The sequence below is a fragment of the Triplophysa rosa genome, linkage group LG17, assembly GCF_024868665.1.
Source record: "Triplophysa rosa linkage group LG17, Trosa_1v2, whole genome shotgun sequence".
In the NCBI taxonomy this organism is placed as follows: domain Eukaryota; kingdom Metazoa; phylum Chordata; class Actinopteri; order Cypriniformes; family Nemacheilidae; genus Triplophysa; species Triplophysa rosa.
Genome location: NC_079906.1, coordinates 22,084,319 through 22,104,860, shown reverse-complemented (window position 1 = coordinate 22,104,860; position 20,542 = coordinate 22,084,319). Strand labels below are relative to the sequence as shown.

At 41.2% G+C, this 20,542-nt stretch overlaps 2 protein-coding genes across 7 annotated transcripts in view; one reads left to right on the top strand and one right to left on the bottom strand.

Annotated features, from left to right (window-relative positions):
- Positions 1–1,751, top strand: part of LOC130568621 (citron Rho-interacting kinase) — a 42,423-nt gene extending 40,672 nt beyond the window's left edge. For all 4 annotated transcript variants that reach the window (XM_057357592.1, XM_057357591.1, XM_057357590.1 and 1 more), the window contains one exon: positions 18–1,751. In XM_057357592.1, coding sequence (XP_057213575.1) covers positions 18–41 — 24 coding nt within the window. In that variant the 3' untranslated portion in view covers positions 42–1,751. The remainder of the gene's footprint in view (positions 1–17) is intronic.
- A 2,042-nt stretch (positions 1,752–3,793) lies between these two features.
- Positions 3,794–20,542, bottom strand: part of mtmr3 (myotubularin related protein 3) — a 32,028-nt gene continuing 15,279 nt past the window's right edge. For 2 of the 3 annotated variants that reach the window (XM_057357603.1, XM_057357605.1), the window contains 9 exons: positions 19,883–20,078; positions 19,361–19,546; positions 19,070–19,240; positions 18,367–18,512; positions 16,196–17,609; positions 15,907–16,017; positions 12,032–12,120; positions 10,071–10,097; positions 3,794–6,876 (listed from right to left, as the gene is read on the bottom strand). In XM_057357603.1, coding sequence (XP_057213586.1) covers positions 6,705–6,876; positions 10,071–10,097; positions 12,032–12,120; positions 15,907–16,017; positions 16,196–17,609; positions 18,367–18,512; positions 19,070–19,240; positions 19,361–19,546; positions 19,883–20,078 — 2,512 coding nt within the window. In that variant the 3' untranslated portion in view covers positions 3,794–6,704. The remainder of the gene's footprint in view (positions 6,877–10,070; positions 10,098–12,031; positions 12,121–15,906; positions 16,018–16,195; positions 17,610–18,366; positions 18,513–19,069; positions 19,241–19,360; positions 19,547–19,882; positions 20,079–20,542) is intronic. The other variant, XM_057357604.1, reaches the window with a different exon arrangement.

Sequence of the window (20,542 nt, the reverse complement as noted above, 5' to 3'; positions counted from 1 at the left end):
TCCTGGTGGTGGTGTAGGTATGGGACCAGTCTTCGGTTTGAGAACCCCCCGGGAGAGAAGACCTAAGAGCCATCGTCCACTTCCCGCGTGGATGGACGTGCCGTTTAACACACTGAACTAAATCATCTCATGCCTGTAACCGTTTCAAGAGCCATGTTTTCACCTGCAGCCCAAATCTTGTATGGAGGACACTTTGCTAACGTTGTAAACTTTGTCCATGCTGTGAACATCTGATTGGAAAGGAATACCGGATGAGTTTGGGGGAAAGCCCTTAACGAAATATTGCAGGTTTAACACGAGGAACGTTTGATCGACTTCATTTGTGGCACCATGTACCTAACCGCTGAATTATTTTGACGTTATTTATTTATTTAAACACAACAGAAATAGCCAAAAATGTTCAAAATAGCTAGAACAAATGTTTTACTGTATATAAAGTGATCCACCTATAGAATTCAAGTAATAAATGAAGACTCCATTTTACATGGTCAAGAGAATAGTTGAAAATGCGGATAATTGGTGCGCTCTTATTAGTGTACTTAAAATAATAGTCAACACTACCAGTCAACATTTCGGATCACTTGACAATGAAAACGTTTCTTGTGATCTTAAAAATCTTATGAAATTAACCTTTGTAGACAAAAATATATGCCAACATATTAAGTTCTTTTCTTAGAAAAACTACAAATACTTAAAAAGCTTCTCACGTTGAGACTTTATGAAGCTGGATGATAAAATGCCAAGTGCACGATTTTGCATATAAGTTTATTTTTTGAGATGCTTTTAGTCACAACACAATTCTCACAGTGTTATTTCACGGTTTTGATTGGGTTTACTATCATCTAAAATGTGGTAAAAAGAACGAGTAGGCGATCCAAAACTTTTGAGCAAAAGAAATAACAAAAGTAACTTCAAACGTTGAAACATACACCTCCAGATTTATAAAAGATTTGAAAAGAAACATTTTTGTCAAGTGATACTAAACTTTTGCCGAGTATAGAATATATATAAAAAACATGGTAGGTGGAGGGGTGTAGTGAACAGCTTGTATTAAACCCACAACCGACGATCAGCACATTAATATTGTAAATAAGGTGAAATCAGTTTTTATAGCTTAAAGGAACTTGAGCGATGAAGTCTATTTTTATGCTATTAAACTGTTTGTATAGACGGTTGAAATGGGTTTCCTACAGAAAAGTACAGACGAGGTTTTATGTCCATAAGCTCTTGTGTTAAACAGTCGATTTTGGCTGCTCAACTACATTTTGTGCAATTTTCTATATAATCAATTTCACAGGCAAACACCGAAACCTACTGCACATTGTATATTTCTATGCTAATAGAGTTGAAGCTTTTTAAGGAGACGCGTCATGTTCTCGCTATCAAGTGTCCTTGTGATGTTCAAGTGAACTTACTGTATTTTGTTTCAAATAACAACACAAAGCTTTTGTCGACAGCAGACGGTCTCTGTGTTGTTTAGTGTTGAGCTGTGACGCGAGATCAGTGACCCTCAGGGTTTCTAGAACTTCGGTCTGAACTGATCTGTTCAATTATGAGACGACAAAGGCTTGTTTGAAATGAGTGACGATATCAAACGCATGAGTAAATTCTCGCTTGGTTTTGGGGACGTCTGTCACGTTATAATAAACTGATATTTGATGTATTTTTTTGTAAGGAAATGATGAAACTATATTAAACTCTATTAAAGTATGAGCCATAAACTATATTTTGTGTTGATTCCTTGTGTCAAAATGACTGAGGTTGTGTCCACGGATGTTGAGGATGCGAGGGCTTCGATTCATGTTGGCCACTGGTTCACAAATCATAGTTTGAAATCTATTTAAACCGCTACAGGTCATTTTACATAATCGTATATGTACAAAAAAACGGCTGAAGTCTGTTGTAAAAGTTCTCTTTACTATTTCAATCCAACCCAACCCGTTCTCACTCCCGACTCGTCACATATTTACGCTCGGTCAGCGCCCCACGGCGTCACATTTGAACGCGCAGGGCACCCCTTTGGCTTCGTTTTTCCACGAACAGGGAACTGCGTTGCTGTTTGCTAAATGCTCCAGACCGAGATGCGTGCAATTCTTAGCATTTCATAATTATTTATGGTTCTAATATTTTGTAGCACCTAACCCCAACCTCACCCTAAACCTAACCCTAACCACTTCTCAGCCATATAAAACACAACACGCGAATAAAAGTACAGTCNTGTTGTAAAAGTTCTCTTTACTATTTCAATCCAACCCAACCCGTTCTCACTCCCGACTCGTCACATATTTACGCTCGGTCAGCGCCCCACGGCGTCACATTTGAACGCGCAGGGCACCCCTTTGGCTTCGTTTTTCCACGAACAGGGAACTGCGTTGCTGTTTGCTAAATGCTCCAGACCGAGATGCGTGCAATTCTTAGCATTTCATAATTATTTATGGTTCTAATATTTTGTAGCACCTAACCCCAACCTCACCCTAAACCTAACCCTAACCACTTCTCAGCCATATAAAACACAACACGCGAATAAAAGTACAGTCACAGGTATTTATTGCACAAACTGACCAAAAGCATTACAAAATATAACAAACAACTCGTTTCGCAGACCTTTTTGCACCAAAGCCGTACGATAACTTTACATGAAGATGCCCTGCTTGTCCGTGAATACATGAAGTCGCTCCCATTCAAAAAATAAACCGGAACAGCTAGATGCAGTCGGTCGCGGGAGCAATACCGTTTCACGTTCAAAGCCAACGAAATGACGCGATCGGTCACGAGACACGGGAGAGCCAATGGCATCGAAGGTGACGTAACTTCCTCTGGCGGCAATATTTGAATGTCGTTCTTCGCTGGATTTGAGATTTACGGCGGACGGTGATCGCTTTCGCATCTGTTCCTCATACAAATCGATCGTTTCGCGTTGGTACCCTTGGAATATCTGTATTTTTGAACGACATTGTGACTGCTTGTTTTATGTGTTTTATATTACGATAAATAAACGGTTACATTACTTGCTCAAACTGTGAAACTGTCTGAATAGCGTCATGCACACGCAATTATCCTGGCCATTAAACTTAAATGAAAACCCCGAAACATCATCATTGCAAATTATATCTAATATACATTTTCACAATTACGGTAAAATTCGCGTGCCCTTCACGTCGAAAAACGACGCCAAAGGAGTACCCTGCGCGTTCAAAAGTGACGCCGAAGGACGCTGACCGAGCGTAAATATGTGACGAGTCGGGAGTGAGAGTGTGTTGAATCATATAAAAAAACTACATTCTGTTTGTAGCTTACTATTACTAGTTTCATAAGGTTCATGTATTAAGAAATGACTACATGAACACATACTGTAATAAGAATATGACCATTTCATGATCATTTTAATACGGTAGTAGTCTTGTGTGTGAAAACCGCGGATAAAGCGTTACGCTAAAATTTCCAAGCACTTTTCTAATCAGACATCAGTTCAAGAAATTGTCAATATTTTTGTCTTGTTCTCATCAATGCTCTGGTACGACATAAACCATTTAAAACCTACATTACTGAATGTTAAACATTCGCTCAAAAAAGGATGCGTTGGACTTGATGAACTTTTTTATGTCAACAGGTTCCACATAACTGGATTGTTGAATTTAAGTCAAATTAACATTCAGTAAACTTAAGAAACTTACATAAAGTTAATGCAATGTTGTTTAGTTGAATCAGATTAAGTTTTGTTTTAATCCTTAACGTGATAAAGTTCAATTACGCAAAAATGTATATTTTACATCAAAACCAAAATAGAAATGTTTTATAGATCCGTTTATTCAATGAAGGCCTTCAAGAACAATTATTTTAATTTTGTAGATTTTGGACAATATTCAGGCAAAACTTTCATTTGTCTTCAATAAGAAGATATTGAGTTAAGAGAACTCAACAGAAATTCACATTTAAAAATGTAACCTACCACTACCTAACCAGAGTCAACGCTTTTCAGAACAATGATAACCACAAAACTCAAAAATATAACTAACTCTTCAAAATCTAAAGATAAATGAACACATGTAAGAAAATAACTCTCAAAATGCAGTCATACGCAATGCATGCTGGGAAATATAAGTCTTCTGCCCAATTGTAACAATCTTATATTAACACAGCACAACTCCTTTATGTTGTAAGTTATACGATTAAACATAAAAATTATGTTGTGACCAAATTTGCCCAAAGTTGTGATGATTTAACTTAGTAAGTTAAGTAAATTGGAAAAGTAGCAAAAATATTTTTTTCAGTGTCCATCTCTTAAAAATGCATAAAAGAACACTTCTGTTTACATTTTGTGTCTCTATCCAGTCCAACGCAAAGCATGATGGGAAGTGAAAAACCTTTGATCAGTTTCAATACAGCTCATGTAGTCCCAACCCAAACAGATTGTTGACTGAACACATTTAATTTACATTACACAACATTTTACAACTTAAGTTTAAAATTCAATGGAATGGTAAAGCTCATGTGGTCAAATGGACTAAATTGATTGAACACTTTAAAGTTGATCAATTTTGTTAGAAAACGCCAAACAATTTCAAAACATCAAATAAATTCAACTCGGAAGTAGCAAAGTGTGTGTCTTTGAATCCACTAAAGAACTTCCAGGACAGCGGCGTTGAGCAGATATTTACACACACACACTTCTGGAAAAAGCCAAGGAGACGGTTCATTTGCAATTCCACTTTTTATTCTTATGGAAGTCTGCAACAGTGTCTATTTCTGATGGTTACCAATGTGCAAAATATAAACCATGGATTTCTCTTTCTGGAAAAACAAAACAAAGATTTTCACATTGATGGATTGGCGTTAATGCAGAAGCAGTTCCAGGGTGTACACCGACTCCACAACACTCTTCCACTGACTTCTGAAGAGAGGTGCAGATGTGATCAGTCTGGAAAATTAACGCCCATCAACAAATCCAAACCTGCAGGAATTTCACTCCGTTATGTCTGACAGCAAGTAAAGCTTACGGCTCGAGAATGAATTCACAACTTTGTCATTATTTACTATTGCTCGTGTCGATCAGACTCTTTACAGGGCTTGTCATATTATGAAAAGTCAGAGTTTCATGCTGTAAAGAAACAGGTAAAGTACCTGAAGACCATCTGACAAAGTCTTCGAAAGCTGTGTGCACTATTATTATGATGCTTCTAAGGTGTTGATTTGCCCTGACATGGTCTGGATGTCCTCCATACAAGACTTCATTGACGTGAACGCAAGTAAACAATGACAGAATGTTTATTTCTATTCATTCCACATCTGTTGGTTGGGGGTCAAAATTAAGCAACAAAATCAAATAAAACAGGAAGGGGAAATAAACAATATTCTGACTGCGATTTGTGCGTCTCTCCTTCAAATTTCCTTCCAGTGTGTGTGTGTGTGTGTGTGTGTAACACCGTGTCTGCACCGGACGCGCACTGCACCGCATCCAGTGTGGGCAAAACTTAAAATTCTATGGGTTCTAATGCGTTTCTAATGTCTTCTGTCGTGTCGCATCACGCCGGTCGCGTCCCGTGTAGACACGGTGTGATTGTTTGTGTTTTTTGGGATCTCTATATTCAGTGCAGCTACCACACATCCACCAATCAACACTGATTCTCCTGTGTGTGTGTATCAAGACTGAACATAGAAAAAGGTGACAATAAATAAGGGATGAAACTTCCAGGGCATTTCAAAGAAAATCCCTCTCCAAAATAAGTATTTAGGTTCATCTTTTTAAGCGCTTGCTAGAAGAAAAAAAATACATTAAAAAGAAAAACCCCAAATGACTACAACTGGGGGAAGCAAACAGAGCTTATATTTGGTGACTAATTTAGTGAGCCACTATTCAGGAATTCTATACAATTTCTCATATTAAATGCTCTACGTCTCGTTCTTTTATCGTTCTAATATATTATCTCATTTGTCTCGCATTTATGTTACAAAAAATGCATTAGTGAGAATGTCCCAGAATCGGGAGAAGTCCACAGATCCGATCAGAAAGCCAAGAGCGCCCTCTAGCGGCCCATGCGGACATCATTTCCTGTCTTCGAGCACATCCTTGAGTTTCTAACAGTCTGTAATTTATCAGGAAATGTGTGCGGGAAAAGCCCAGAATGTGTCGACTGCTAACCTGTGCTGACAATAAAAAGAGAAAGAAGAGAAGAAAAGAAAAGGCGTCTTCAAAGAGAGAAAAACCAGAGAAAACAGATATTGTTGCGACTCGAAAGATAAAGACGAGAACTCAATCAAATCTAGCACGTTTCGGCCGTGTCCCAGAAGCACCTTTCACCAAGCAGCATTGCCAAGAACGCAGCTGAAATGTAATCTTTGAGAGATGATGACACAGGAAATCCTATTCAAAAAAGAAAAGACAAAGAAAACAAGCGAATGTCGCAGCGTCCGCTGGCCGTGAAGAAAACCTTCTCTATATGCAGCATGGTTCGTCTTAAAAGATAAGCTTTCAATGCGGTCTAGAATCGCAAAATACGTTCAGCAGTCTCTTCCGCAAACGCTAACTGAAAGTGCTAAGCATCCTCCTCCCGGACAACTTCCTGTACGCTCCCGTATATACACGATTCCCTTTCGGGTGGGAAAACACAAGACGGCGGCTACCCCACAAAACCTTCTTGGACTCGTCCCTCGGGTCCTCAGCAGTTGTACGTGTCCAGGTGGCTTGGCCTGGTTCTGGTCTGAGATCAGTTGGAGCTGGCCGTGATGGGTTTCTCCAGCTCTATCTCCAGAGACGGCACCGGGACCAGCAGGTTGCTGAAACACAACTTGCACACGCGGCTGGGTTCAAACAACTGCTGGCTCGGCACAGGGATCTTCTGATCGCAACAGCTGGCACAGAACACATTCCCACAATTCCTGCAGGGGGCAGAAGAGGACGGGACACAGAGAGATTAGAAAGAGAACAGGTGTAATAGGTTGTTTGCACATGACGTCACGGCACTGCGCGAAGTGCCGATGGAGGGCGGCAAGTGATTTTCTCCATTCACTATAACAAACTCAAAATACCTGTTTTGTGTCGTTTTTGACTGTTCAAATCGATCAAACCATGAAAGGGGTTTTTATAGTGTAGCAAAAGTTCATGACGGGGGAAAATGCGAGTATTGACTGAGAAACGGAGTGGCTTGTACATCTGAATCTGCGGTTGGGATGAGCCGAGCCGGTGTTCTGCCAATTTATGCATCCCTATCAAATTTTGCTACCTCCATACAAAACAGGACTAACCCCTCCCCCAACCCAACCCTTACACCTAAATAACCCCTCCCCCAACCCAATCACAACACAGGGTAGCACAAATTTATGGGTAGCATAAATTGGCAGAACACCGGATGACTTTCTAAAACGCTTAACGAGGTATAACGTACCTCAACAACGACCAGGTGAGCTCAAATTTACTGCTCGAGAACCTTGTCATGAACACTAGCTGCAAAGATCCAGTCCTGATTAAACGGATAAAGCGATAAATCTTGCGTTAAAGTTGGTGTAACGTGCTATTTCGTTAAACGCGCTGGCTTCTCGTGCTTAACATGCTCAACCTGTTAAAAACCGAGTTGGACGCATGACGTATTATTTACGTATATACTTGTTGTTTGTAAGTCTGGATCTCTGTTTCGTAACAGGTGTCCTATTCCTTTTATTGGGCAATTCTCCCGGAAAAGCATGCCCACCGCAAGGGGAAAGAAATAGCCCGCCCACGCGCCAACCGACCAGCGATAGGATGACCCGCTTATCAAGATTGGCTGCGCTGTGGGCCTGCAACTCTTGCGATAGTGAGAGAAGTTGAGGTGTGTTTGTTTGTTCACGACATTTCATACGTCGTAAAAATCTAAATCTAAAATCTAAATCTAAATACTAAATCTAAAATCTAAAAAAAAACGGTGGATATAACGCTGGATTTAGAGATCGTTTGAAAGAGAGATGGAGCGGTCCCAGTGCTAAAATATGCCGGACAGGAAAGTCAAACTAAGCCATATGTCTGAGTTTTGTTGGCGATCGTCGTGTACATGCATAATATACACAACGAAGGGATTAATGCGATGATGTGTTGTGTGCTCGTGCTGTAGTTCCGCCCCTCTGCCCGGCTCCAGCAGCTCGTCTTTTCCAGAAACAATCGTACAGCTGTATCTCTCTTTTATAAACTTTATCAAACTAAATACTCTTTGAAGATACGACGTATACAATACTACTGTATAGGCACTCAAGATGAATATGAGATTGGTGAAACCGCGTGTGTTACCTCATCTTCAAGCGTTTCTCCCCCATAGAAGTCCATTATAATGAAACTTAACGAAACAACGACCATGTAAAAACGCATTTCTATTAAACCTTAATTGTGATAAACACTAGCTGTTAAAAGAACAAGCACTTATTCCAGGGATAAGAATAGTCTCATGTTAAGCTTGCTCTTCATGAAAGTTCATTATAAAGAAACCACATAACGTGGCTCAAGGCAGCGACAAACTGCGAACATAAAACTTTTCTGTCATCAAGTTTATGTTTGATATCAGTGAATAACAAATGTATTTATTTTGGTTTTCCGTGGTTGTTGTTTCCTTATGATAGACTTCTATGGAGAAGAAATGCTTTACGCAAGATTTGTCCCTTTATCCATTTAATAAGGGCTCGTTCTCTTACCGGAAGCTTGTGTTTATTCCAAGTAAGGTTTGACAGAAATTTGGGTCGTTGTTCAGGTTAGGTTCTTTGAGTTTGTGATAGTGAATTCCTATATGGAGGAAAATCACTTGCTGCACTCCAGCCGTGCCTCGCACGTCATAAAAACCACGTGATTGCAAACAACCTATTTAAAAATACATTACATACCGTATATGATTTATGTATAATACACCATTTAAACTAGAGCTGGAAATGTTATTACCAGATTCATTAATATAGTGCTCAAACATACAAACAGCCACAGAAAAATAATTAAGAGACCACTGCAAATTTTCATTTCAAATCATCATTTCTAGATGTACTGTGGTCATTCCAGTCCAGTGTTGGTTGAATTTCAACAAAATCAAACTGTTTTTTTTCTAATTGTTTTTGGACTTTTCCTAAATACATTTTGCTTGAAAGTGAGCCTGAACTTGTTTTCTTTGCAGTATTTAGGGTCTGACAAAATACAGAGCATCTTTTCTGTTATTTTCACCTGTTTCTCCACTTTTCATTTTCTGCAAATATATGAAATTTGGGAGAAATATTGTTAGTACTTTACAGAATGAAACACAAATAATAATTTTACCTAACACATCCCTATATAATTAGTACATTAAGAAAAACTGAAAATAACAATGAAATGGTCTCTTAATTTTTCCATGGCTGAGTATATTTGTTACGGTTCGTTTGTCTTTTCAGTCACTGTATCCTTTCATAGTAGAAAACATTTGAATCTTTTTTGCGTACGTACTGTACCATGCATAGTGTAACTGGACGCGTGCCGGTAGTGATGTGACAATAAAAGTGTTTTGATTTTAAATGACTATAAAACTACAAAAAATAATCATCAATAATTGAATCAATTGGCAGCCTCAATTGAAACATTTTATTGGAACAAAACACAAGCTGTCCATTCTGTCAACACTGTTGTTCAAGGAGTAACCAAAACCCGACACATGCAGATTCACTGCACTTTAATTCATCACAAACTAGTAAGAGGTGCATGAAATCCGCAGCCAAACCTTCACACGCTGCCGTGTTACACACCACACACATACACCTGTGCTTAACACATGCAATCCACTCTTAACGACCGCTCACACTAGAAACAAATGCACATGCACACAGACAGAAGGAAAACTGGTTTTCTGGGTTACACAACATCTATGATGCGGTCTTTCATGAAACTTAACACAACCCATATTCATGAGCCCATTCATTTATGAGTGACGTGTCAACACTTCTTCAATAAATATTACAGCACAGTTCCTCCCCAAACATTTCCCCCTAACATTAACAGAGCTTCATCTGAGCCCATGAGAAGACAGAGCAGAGGATTAGAAACACTCGGAAGCGATGCAGGATTAACAGGCCAATGTGAAAGAGACAATCCTCACCAAACCTCTTCCATATGCTCCTTGCCTCTGTGATGGGGAAAAAATAAAGACTTGAGCTCTGTTCCAAAACCTTTAAGCTGTCTTTTGTCTGGGCATCTTAAAAGGAACCTTGGGTATAGAGAGATGTGTGGCTTAATATATTAACACAATATTTTTACTCCGAGGCCGCCATTTTTTGCCTCAAAATCCGTGACGTCAAATGGTTGCAATCTCTTAACGCTACAGTCAAGCACACACGTTTTCAATATATACATCAAACATAAGACCAGATGTATAAATACACAGGGACAGTAGGTGGCGCTATGTCCTCTTGACACAAGCCAGCCAGCCTGCCATAAATAAAGGTGTTCAGTAAGCGTCTGTTCAAGGTAAACATGCATTAAATCATAGCTTTAATCTACCGTCTTTAAGACAGTTAAGACTATTTAAGACATCAGCATCCACCATTATGGAATATACTGATAAACACAATAATGAGATGCTTGCCGTTTGGTTATTTATTCTGTATTAGAGCACATGTGAATATTAGCCCCTGTCAGCTAATGACCGAGAGAGAGAAGACAATAGGCTACAGTCAAAACAGTGATAAAATACATCTTATAATGGCTAAATACATCATGTATATATTAAATTCGCAATGATTTTGGTTATTAATATGTATGTTTGTATTGCTTCTGACAAACGATATTAAAATGTATGAAAATACACCAAACAGCATCTTTATTTTCTTTCTTTATTATTTTAGCATTATTTATATACCTTATATTTACTGAAGAACTGATTAGTGTGTCTGTGTTCAGTTTGGCTGCCTGTGCGTGCAACCATTTTACATCATCCAAAAAGAACATGGCGGCCTCCTTAGGTTAAAATGAGTATTACATTCAGTTATTTTTTAAAGAAATACAAATATTTGATGCGTTTCTAACGACAAATGCTAGTAGTGTAAAGGCTATTTCAACGTATTAAGCCACACATCTCTCTATACCCTGGGTTCCCTTTAAGACTCCATTGATGCATCCCGATTCGCATACTTATACTTTGCCCTTAAAGTATGTACTGTTTTTGTTATGGAAAAGTATATACATTTTAGCGTGTTGCGAAGCAGAATGCACAAACTGGGACATACTAAAAACAGTAAAAGAATAAAAAATATAACCGCAAAACGGAAGTGGCTGCTGTTTCCTAGACGACAGCGTGATTGTTAACCGTCAGCCCTTCTTTGCATTTCAATATTTATTCACTCATTATTTCTTATGTGATGTTTACTGTAAACTTACGTTTATTAATTCTGTGAAGCATCTTTTATTTAATTTTATTAATGCGACGTAGCGTCACTAAACTACTCACGGAAACAGTAGACCATCCGGCACCTGGTCCTTAAAGAATACTCATTTCAGCATACTATGATTTGGTACATACTAATTTCGAATACTATTTAGGACGGATAGTATGCGAATTGGGGCCCAGCACACGTGTCTTTCCTGGAGAAGACTATCCCAGAATGCAATGCAAAAGCTAAAAAATGATCTAAAATGCTGAAAGACTTTACTGTTGCTAGAACATGACATCACTGTAATACTTAAACTATGCTGTATATTTGTATAAACTTGAAATAAAAAACATCTTGTGTAACTTCAGTTCTCCTGTCCCCACATCACTGCTGTGTGTTCTGTGCGTTTACTCAAGAGCACTTAGCAGATTCAACAAACTGTCCAACTGTCCGAAATGACCGCCGTGTCTACAAACGCTGCAGAAATGAGTTGCGAGTAAATGCTGAAATCAACACCAACTCGCCAAACATTTCTATTTATGTCCGACGGCAAGCAGAGATGTTTTAGAGACAAAAAGGCATTCAAGCAGTGGTAAGAAAAGAAGTCGACAGCCCTTATGTAAAGACACGATGAGGAATAGATCAAGGACGAAAGACAAAGAGACGAGTGTCTGGTGCGATGATGTCTTACCGGCAGTGGTGCTTTCTAGTGGCCAGCCAGAACCCTCTCTCACAGCCGTAGCACTGCGCTGCCAGATGGTCCGGGTACCAGCGGGTCACCTACAAACACAAATACACTTTTAACTCCAACTTAAAGGTCAAACTGCCCATTAGAGGCAACATGAGACGTCACTGAAAAACACTGCAGAAGCGAAATGTGTTGCGAGAGTAAAACTGGGAATTAACCCAACCTAAGACATTTTGGATTTGATTTCATCATGATAGGTTGAATTGTGTTAGGTTACATTTTTACTGGGTGATATTATTTCTCATAAAAGTGATGAGGTTTTGATGAAAGATCATGAAACCAAAGCATTTTTGATTCCCTAGGAACACTGTGCGAAATAAGAACATGCATGTGTATTAAGAAGGTGAATCTGGCCAATTATGAAACATTTTATTGTTTTATTTAAAACTTCAAGATCTTAAATCTTTGCTACAAATATAGTATACTGTATCTTATGTTGATTCAACAAAATCAAAGTCTTCATCACAGAAATAGTCATTTAAATAAAGCAAATGAGCAAACAGTCTGTAAACAATCTTGAAACGTGTAGATTATTCAAACGATTGTCCGGCCGTTCAGGTTCCTCAGGTGTGTGTTCTACAGGTGTGTTCCTCAGGTGTGTGTTCAGGTGTGTGTTCTACAGGTGTGTTCCTCAGGTGTGTGTTCAGGTGTGTGTTCAGGTGTGTGTTCTACAGGTGTGTTCCTCAGGTGTGTGTTCTACAGGTGTGTGTTCAGGTGTGTTCCTCAGGTGTGTGTTCTACAGGTGTGTTCCTCAGGTGTGTGTTCCTCAGGTGTGTGTTCAGGTGTGTGTTCCTCAGGTGTGTGTTCTACAGGTGTGTTCCTCAGGTGTGTGTTCTACAGGTGTGTTCCTCAGGTGTGTGTTCAGGTGTGTGTTCTACAGGTGTGTGTTCAGGTGTGTGTTCTACAGGTGTGTTCCTCAGGTGTGTGTTCTACAGGTGTGTGTTCAGGTGTGTTCCTCAGGTGTGTGTTCAGGTGTGTGTTCTACAGGTGTGTTCCTCAGGTGTGTGTTCAGGTGTGTGTTCAGGTGTGTGTTCTACAGGTGTGTTCCTCAGGTGTGTGTTCTACAGGTGTGTGTTCAGGTGTGTTCCTCAGGTGTGTGTTCTACAGGTGTGTTCCTCAGGTGTGTGTTCCTCAGGTGTGTGTTCAGGTGTGTGTTCCTCAGGTGTGTGTTCTACAGGTGTGTTCCTCAGGTGTGTGTTCTACAGGTGTGTTCCTCAGGTGTGTGTTCAGGTGTGTGTTCTACAGGTGTGTTCCTCAGGTGTGTGTTCAGGTGTGTGTTCAGGTGTGTGTTCTACAGGTGTGTTCCTCAGGTGTGTGTTCTACAGGTGTGTGTTCAGGTGTGTTCCTCAGGTGTGTGTTCTACAGGTGTGTTCCTCAGGTGTGTGTTCCTCAGGTGTGTGTTCAGGTGTGTGTTCCTCAGGTGTGTGTTCTACAGGTGTGTTCCTCAGGTGTGTGTTCTACAGGTGTGTTCCTCAGGTGTGTGTTCAGGTGTGTGTTCTACAGGTGTGTTGCTCAGGTGTGTGTTCAGGTGTGTTCCTCAGGTGTGTGTTCAGGTGTGTGTTCTACAGGTGTGTTCCTCAGGTGTGTGTTCAGGTAGTGTGTTCTACAGGTGTGTGTTCCTCAGGTGTGTTCCTCTACAGGTGTGTGTTCATGTGTGTTCAGGTGTGGTTCAGTGTGTGTTCTACAGGTGTGTTTCCTCAGGTGTGTGTCTCAGGTGTGTGTTCCTCAGGTGTGTGTTCAGGTGTGTTCCTCAGGTGTGTGTCTACAGGTGTGTGTCTCAGGTGTGTTCTGGTGTTTCTCAGGTGTGTGTTCAGGTGTGTTTCCTACAGGTGTGTTTCAGGTGTGTTCAGTGTTGTTCAGGTTGTTCCTACAGGTGTGTTACTCTTGTGTTCCAGGTGTGTTCCCGGTGTAGTTCCCAGGTGTGTGTTCTACAGGTGTGTTCTACGCAGAGGTGGACAGTAACGAAGTAAATTTCCTGAGTACTGTACTTAAGTACACTTTTTGAGTATCTGTACTTTACTTGAGTATTATTTTTTCTGAGTACTTGTACTTTAACTTCACTACATTTGAAAGACAAATATCATACTTTTTACTCCACTACATTTATAAAAAGGTCCAAAAGTAGAAAATGGTTTCTATGCAGCGGGGTTTCCTGTGTGCGCAATTTATCTGGCTTGCGATCTGCCAGGACCTTTTACTGTTGCCAAGTATTTCAGTTTTTCTAAGCTCGCGGTTTTCCGGCAAGCTTTGAATGGCCATTTGGCAGATTTTTTTAACGCAAATCTGGCAACTCTGGGATCTTCCCCGCTAAACTAATGTAAACGTAGGCGCTGCTACACTTGATAGCGCTCTAAAAAGGCAAATAGAACATTAAAAGACGAAAAAGGCACATGTTAAAGTGTGGTGTAATCATCTGTGGGTTACGATCAGTCAAAGATCGTAGAAACATTGTCATGAAAATGATCGGCATAACGGCTAAACGGTAAATAAGCATCACATACACCTTGAGCTACAGTGCGTGTTAACTTCTGATCTGCTGCTATATCATTTAAAGCGATTTGGAAAATGAATGATGTTTTTACTGAAGTAACTATAGTTGAAGTATTCCTGTTGAAATAAAAACAATAGAACCCTGCCCAAAATCTACAACGATACTTGTTGTCTACTTGTATGTGATGGATTCTATTGGTGGGATGGTAAATCCTATTGGAATAAAACCCAAAACACACTACAAAGAGGAATTTAATTAAAAAATCTCATTCTAATTCAAAATTCATTGTTTTTTTCAGCAGGGATGGTATTTGCAGTAAAACCACAGTATCCACAAATTTACCATTTTCTATATATAGGAACCATACTCCAATTAATAATCTTTAGTAAAACCACAGCAACTAAAAATACCATAGTTTCATTATACTAGCTATAGTTTATGTTTGTAGTTAAATTATGGTAATACAAATGGTAATAAATCCAACAAACACATGGCTTCTACACTTACTATTTACAAGAACCTTACTACTTACTGGTAAATTGCTGCTAAAACTGGTAAAGGGAATATACAAAATAAAAGAACACTGCTCATAAATACATATAGGCCTAGGGGGCTAATGAGGATAATTAGGCTAAATGATCATACAGGATTATATCTAAACTAAACATATTGTGCTAAACATATAAAGCTCTTAAAGGAGTTGCTCACTGCAAAATTTGCCCCCATTGACTTTCCATAGTAGGAATAAAAACTACTATGGAAAGTCAATGGGGGCAAATTTTGAAGTGAACTACTCCTTTAATACAACTGATACTGTGAGCTACTCGTGTATTCAGTAGGTTGCTTCAGAGGCAAAGGTATACGACAATAAAACAATGCACAACTGACATAAAGGAAATTTACTTTTAATACTTGAGTACTTTTAAAAGCACGTACTTCTGTACTTTTACTCAAGTAAGAATCTGTCTTTACAACTTTTACTTGTAGTGGAGTAATATTTGACCAGTAGTATCTGTACTTTCACTCAAGTAAGGAAGTTGTGTACTTCGTCCACCTTTGTTCTACAGGTGTGTTCCTCAGGTGTGTGTTCAGTTGTGTGTTCCACAGTTGTGTGTTCCACAGGTGTGTGTTCTACAGGTGTGTTCCTCAGGTGTGTGTTCGGTTGTGCGTTCCACAGGTGTGTGTTCCACAGGTGTGTGTTCTACAGGTGTGTGTTCCACAGGTGTGTGTTCTACAGGTGTGTGTTCAGTTGTGCGTTCCACAGGTGTGTGTTCTACAGGTGTGTGTTCAGTTGTGCGTTCCACAGGTGTGTGTTCCTCAGGTGTACCTCAGTGTCCTGCTTGTCCACCTGCTCCCAGCTGGCCTCAGAAAAGAGTTCGGTACTGCAGCGGGAGAGACAGCTGGGCTCCAAGTTAAAATCAGAGTCTGTGATTGAGGTCTGACAGGAAGACAGAAAAAAAGCAGCTATAAAACTCTCCATAGAGGAATCAGCAAGCATGGATGAGACAAAAAACACAAGACCCACCCAAACCAAGACACTTCTCAATGTTTAACTGAAGACATGGGAATTTTCTTTATGCGAAGTCCTAAACAACAGAGATGCTTTCCATGCTTACCACTTCATCTCCCATGTCTCCATTGAGTCGCAGCATCCCAGCAGCCTGATGGCTCTCCAGACGGCTCCAGAGCTCTTGTACCTGCCTCTTCAGGGCTTCCACCTCCAACTGGTGACCCGCTTCGATCTGCCTCAGCCGCTGTTGAACGGCATCCGTATGCAGGGTCAACCCATCGTCATCTAGATGGCTCCGGGCCGAGGGTGGTTCAGGAGGGCTGAAGCTCGGCCGTCCCAGAAATCCCAAGTGCAGGCAGCGATGGTGGGAGCAAACGCCCCGAGCAGGGAGAGTCAGCGAGCCACAGCTGGCGAGCGATACCTGTCGGCTAAGCGTGGCCCGCTCCCCGTTTGTGCGTGCCCACTGTGGAGTGGAGGGCTCCGGGTCCGGTGAGCCTCCATTACAGACGGGATTATGGAGGTCAGAGGGTGGAAAGGCACTAAGAGACGGCCGTTTGGGGATGTTGTTTAAAGTCCTGGCAGTGCCTTGTGGGTCAGTTTCTGCATCAAGACCTTGTCTGAGGCACGGCGATTCTGTGGAGGTTTTAAGTGGGTGTGGAAAGGTCAAGGGTCCCAGACTCTGCGGCCGGACTCCTAAGTCTTCCGTAAGCGTCTCTGTGGAGCTTTCCAACAAAGAAAGGCGTTTCTCAGCTTGCTCAAGAGCCTCAGATCTGACCTCCGGGTCGGTGGGAGATGCCTGTTTCTCCACCCCGAAGCCATTACTGAGAGTCCTAAGGCCATTGGGAGGTAAATTGGATGTGTTACAAGAGAGGTTATGATCCTCTAGGGCTTCCTCGGCTAGTTCCTCCGAGTCTTGGCTTCCTGAAGTATCCTGACTGAGAGCAGAGGACGCTTCAGAACTTCCGTCCTCTGAACAATGTCCATTGATGCTGCGCTCTCTGATGCTTTCAGCTTGACTGTTAGCGGTTAGCTGTGTCTGAACAATACCACCACTGTTGCTCTTTACATCTGAATGTGCGATATCGTTCATCTGGCCGTTAGCACACTTTAAACTGGAGGTATCATTAGTGTGATCTGTCTTAGCATCTCTGCGATTATCCGGTGCGGAGTCTTCTTTCGTTGCTTCCTGCAGAATGTTCTCCATCTGACCCACAGCCACACCTACTGTCAGGGATAGCTCCGCCTCATCAACACCCCCCATCATTGGCAAACTGACATCCCCTGTGCCCCCGTTGGGTATTGTTCCTATAATTCCCATCCCCGTTTGACCGTTGACCCTCCCCTCTGGGTCTGGAGATACAGCATTGTCAGCCCCCGTCCCAATGTTGAGTTCCAGAGACCTGCGATGGTCCTGCCACTTGTCATTTAAACTGGGATCGCTGGAACGTCGATTTGAGGTCAGTGGGTTTCCAACTTCACAAGCGCTGGGCAAGTTATCGAATGAGCGTGTCTTCGGACGCCTGTTTGGACAAAACGACATGGAAACAAGCTTAGTTAGCTTATAGGAGAAAAAACAATTAAACTGCTTTAGAGGGCGATCCACATTTCGTGTCAAAAAACGCGAGCCGCAGTGCTTTCTCTTTTTTTTCCAAAGCGCCTAGGAGTTTGAGCTCTCCTGGCGTCTGTCATCACTAAGCAACCCTGGGCAGCGATAGGCAGTGAGACGAGGAGGTATAAACAAAGGATATATGGATTATATGCACTGAAAATACCTTGCAATAAGTATGCTACTAGATTTATGCTTATTTATGCCACCTTCATTGAGCTTGTCTATATTGGCTGGTTGGTTCTTGTCACATGACCTGTGGTGCACGTGCGGCATTCAGAAAAGTTGAAATATTTTCATCTCGATGCGATGCTGATGCCCCTAGAAAAATGGGAGCGTCGCACCCCTTGTGCATCGTGACTGCGTCGCTGCCTATTTGAGCGTGCTTGTCGCGCCTCTACATTTAAAATAACGAATATGCGTGCGCAAAAACGCGAAATGTGAATCCCCCTAACAATGTTAACGTCCCGTTATTACATTTCAAAATTTTTAAGAAAAACCTTGATACGAAAATATTTCAATGCTAAACTCAGAATGGTTCTTTTAAACACTATGAAGACAAACAAACTTTAATTTCCCTAATTCTGTAAATTTAGATGCTGGATAAACAGACCGCTTCCAACTGAAACAAGATGTTGTACGGAGATTTCAGGTTGTTACAGAAGAATTACCTGCCCAGGGGCTGGTCCTCAGGGTTGGCACCAGGTGCAGGGTAGGGGGCACAGGAGTCATCTGAAGCGGTTGTGGGTGAAGAACTGGGGAGGTAAACAGCTGTCCATAACATGAGATTACGCACGTGACACACGGGATGGAGAACCTGGGCAGAAAGAGCAGATAACCGGTAGGTTGACAGCGTGTTCGTTAATCTGAAGTAATATGGCTAGATCAAAGAACAATACATATACACTTTACATAAAAGAAAGTAAAGCCTATTTTTTAATGAAAAGCAAGCAAGCGACCCCAATTCTCATTAACGTGATGCAATAATATTGCAATGCAAAAATCTGTTCAAAACATGTTTCATTTTCCATGCAAAATTTAATTTTGATCTTAGGTGAAATATGACATGGGCGTGTTCTCGCCACATTTATGAGAATCATACAAACATCGTTTCGGTTATGAGATGAGATGTGAGGATCAACTTTAAATTAAAACACAACTGAAAACACCTGCAGTTCTGAAGTAAAAAAAAAGCATTATATATATATATAGAATTATATTTTAAAGAGACAGGAAAGGAAAAGACACAGCAGCTCCAGGAATGCATGAAGACTCTCCGAAGCTTCATGTTCACAGATAGAGATCAGAACACAGAGGTCAAACTTGAGGTGAAGTTAAAGGAGTGAACATGTAACAGGGAGAGAGGGAACGTACGTTCTCAGAATGGGAGGAGTAGAGCATGTTTCTGAAGGAGCGGTTGGCAGGTCTGAGGAGAGACCACACAGAGCAGGTTCTTTCCTGGATGTGTCCGTCCTCGCGCTCCTTCCCGCTGTTACACAGGAACGTCCCGAACAGACACGAGTATGTGTGCTGCACGAGCTTCACCTGACAACATCACAGCAAAAGAATTCAGTGCGGGTTCTTATGACAATTAAAGAACATCAAACAATCATCTCAAAATCCATTCTTTTTTAAAGACAAAAGGTTCGCGTTAATGCCACTCACCAGAAAGGCTTCATTAAACTCAAAGGAACATGGGAACTGTCTATGGAGCTGGTGAACACAGTCTAACCACTGCAGGAAGACAGGACAGCGTTCGTTCAGGTCCTCCGCATTTTCTCCGTGACCGCAGCGGTCGGCAAACTTGTGCCCGAAGTCCAACCACTCGGTCTCAACCAGCACCTGAAAACCCTGAGAGAAAGAGAATTCAAAAACCATCAGACCGATTCAATCCAATTCACTTTCTACAGAGTGAAAACGTGACCATGCATCAACAAACAGCAGAGATACAGAAGACCACCAGAAATACTCGGTTGTTGGGTCGAGTCCTTTCAGCGTTTTGTCTGTGAACGGATATAAGGAGTGAAATAGAAGTAGTGTCCTCCCAGGTCAGGAAACATTGTCTACATAAACATGGCCTTGTACGCATTTCAAACGGCAGCCTTTGTGGATTTTTCCGGCATGTGACATAGCTTACGAATTCTTCTCGTAATAATTCAGAAGATCCTTCAGGGCGGTCGATCTCACCTCAATGGTGCGGTAGTACGGGTCCAGCAGGAGTTTGGCCAGTGCCGCTATCTGAGGTGTGCGGTCCCATCCGTCCGAGCAGTGTATCAGGACGGGCCTGTGGTCGCGGTCCACTGCGTTCAAGACGAGAAGAGACGCTTTGAGCAGAAGAGAGAGATGCTGCAGCCACTTTGTGCTCTCCAGAGCAGACAGCCAGCTGAAGACAAAACAAACACAGGCATTACATGCAACACAGTCATAAGAATACTGGAATATGTTTATGTGAAAATCAACAGGTACAGTAAACCATTCACTTATATAAGCAAAGATTTTATTCTGCTGGCCGGGTCAGGCCCTGCCAACATTTTCTCTAGTCACCACAAAAATATGTTGGTTTTGGAAATCATCAGAATTCGTAACAACCTTCAACACAATTGAAGGTTGTTTCCAACCTTCAATAAACCCAAATGTTTAAGTTTTGCAAAGCATAACACAGACATAACAAACAAACATGTGCTGTAGCGACGACGCAGCACTTGTCGAAAATGCTTCAGGTGAGCCTTAATGCTAAACTCTGATAAGTCTGGTTAACAAGGTTTCTTGCATTAAACCAAAAAAAGTATATAACACCCTTTTTAGCAGTGAAGGAGGCCGGTTAAAAATACAAAAGATCTTTCCAAG